The 2,573-nt window shown below is 37.5% G+C and overlaps 1 protein-coding gene across 1 annotated transcript in view; it reads left to right on the top strand.

The window, feature by feature from the left end:
- The first annotated feature begins 2,149 nt into the window (after positions 1-2,149).
- The window catches only part of LOC139765344 (uncharacterized), a 7,684-nt gene continuing 7,260 nt past the window's right edge, over positions 2,150-2,573 (top strand). The window contains exon 1 of the mRNA XM_071692722.1: positions 2,150-2,572. Coding sequence (XP_071548823.1) covers positions 2,150-2,572 — 423 coding nt within the window. The remainder of the gene's footprint in view (position 2,573) is intronic.

Raw genomic sequence — 2,573 nt, 5'->3', positions numbered from 1 at the left:
ATCCTCACCTGGCCCCCTTCTCTGTTCCTTCTTTTGGGAAAAAAAAATAAAAAAAAAGAAAAAAAAGAAAAAAATAAAAAAGAAAAAAAAATAATGAGAGGGGAGGATTTCCAGCCCCCCGCTCCCTCCCCTTTTAGTCGCCTTCTACGACACGCAGGGAATACGTGGGAAGTATTCTTTCTCCCCTATCCCCAGGGAGGATATATATATATATATATATATATATATATATATATATATATATATATATATATATATATATATATATATATATATATATATATATAAAATATATAAAATATATATATATATATATATATATATATATTCACTTATTGAAACACGTAGAGTACAATATGTTATATACAATACAGAATTAGGTACATTCACCGTAAACTGAATTGTCCACCATATTTACTGCTCTTGAGCTGGAAGAAATCACGGCCATAGAGTTTAATGATCTCTAATTCTTTATCTTCACTACTTGCCAACCTTAGTTTGGAATATGATATATACAATACAAAGTAAGGCATCTTCACAACAAACTGAACTGTCCCATATGATACATACAATGTACAATTGGGCATCTTCACTAAAACTGAATTGTCCACCATATGTAATGCACTTGAGCTGGTAGAAATGATGGCCATAGAGTTTATCTCTCATTCTTTATCTTCATCATTTGACACAATTGCATTATAATATGATAAATATAATACACAATTGGGCATCACTGAAAACTGAGTTGCCCGCGATATTTACTGCTCTTGAGTTGGTAGAAATCACGACCATAGGATTTATTACATATTCTTTATCTTCCCTACTTGACAGATTAGAAAATATACACAATATACAATTGGGTATCTTCACTACAAACTGAATTATACGCGATATTCACTCCTCTTGAGCTGGTAGAAATCTCGGCCAGATTTTATCTCGAATTCTTTATCTTCACTACTTGACACAATTAGATTAGAATATGATATATACAATATACAATTGGGCATCTTCATTACAAACTGAATTGTTCGCCATATTTCTTGATCTTGAGCTGGTATGAATTACGGCCATAGACTTTTCCTCTAATTCTTTATCGTCACTACTTGACACCCTTCGATTAGAATATGAAATATACAATATACCATTGGGCATTTTCATTACGAACTGAATTACCCGCCATATTTACTACTATAGAGTTTAATGATCTTTAATTCTTTATCTTCACTACTTGACTCAGATTTTAATGCATATAAAATTTGGCATCTTCACTACAAACTGAAATGTCCGCCATACTGATTAATCTTGAGCAGGTACAAATCACAGCCACAGAGATTAAATATCTCTAATTGTTTATCTTCACTACACGACACTCTTAGATTAGAACATGGTATATACTATATACAATTGAGTATCTTCACTACAAATTGAATTGTCCGCCATATTTACTGCTGTTGAGCTGGTAGAAATCACGGCCATAGAGTTTAATCATCTCTAACTCTTTATCTTCACTACGTGAGACACTTAGATTAGAATATGATATATACAATATAAAACTAGGCATCTTTACTACAAATTGAATTGTCTGCCATATTTGTTGCTCTTGATCTGGTGGAAATCAAAGCCATAGAGTCTATATCCAATTCTTTATCTTCACTACTTGACTCACTTAGATCATAATATGAGTTATACAATATACAATTGGGCATCTTCACTACAACCTGAATTGTCCGCCATATTTACTGCTCTTGAGCAGGTACAAATCACGGCCACTGATAACTCAATTACCTGAGGAGTTAACTATGATTTTCTGCATATCCAGGATATAACGTAAGATCAGTAGGCAACGAAACAACTTAGGCATCGAAATCACATCCACGGACCTGCACATTGAGAGTGGTGAATTTCTGCTGATACCCAACACAAAACCAAAGGCTTTCCTCTCAACATGACTCAGATCGACCGAAAAGCATTGGAACTGCTTGTTTCTGAAAGCCTGGCCACCTTGGGCGAAGGTGGGAACGGGACTGCCTACCTCGTCAAGTGGCATGACGAACTGGCCGTTCTGAAGGTGTCTCACTTTTCTGAGGATGAGCGTCTCATGCGAGAGAGCCAATACATGGTTTTGCTGGAAGGAGCTGGAGGAGTCCCAATGTTGTTGGCTTATTCCGAGGAACCACCAGCCATCTTGATGACCTACTGCGGCCAATACACTCTCCAGGATATCATTAAAGGCAAAGGACCAGATGGCTACGATCTCCTGCAACTGGGACTGATGGTTGGACAAAGGCTTCTTGAAATACACCGCAAAGGACTCATCCACAATGACCTAAAGCCTAACAATGTGGTGGTGAGCGGCGATCCGCAGTCACCCAGAGTGAACATCATCGATCTGGGACTTGCATGTTTCCAGGAGGTGACTAATGACCTCGAGAGCGATCCTGAGGATTACCCATGGATGGCTCCTGAGGTGAAGCGCGGCCAACCTAGCACAAGAAAGTCTGATGTCTTCTCATATGCCGTCCTCCTTATTAGAATACTTCAAATAGTTTATAAGAGACGCCGCTTACGCGTGG

The sequence above is a fragment of the Panulirus ornatus genome, chromosome 54 (assembly GCF_036320965.1).
Source record: "Panulirus ornatus isolate Po-2019 chromosome 54, ASM3632096v1, whole genome shotgun sequence".
NCBI lineage: Eukaryota > Metazoa > Arthropoda > Malacostraca > Decapoda > Palinuridae > Panulirus > Panulirus ornatus.
This window is presented reverse-complemented; position numbering and strand designations above follow the sequence as displayed.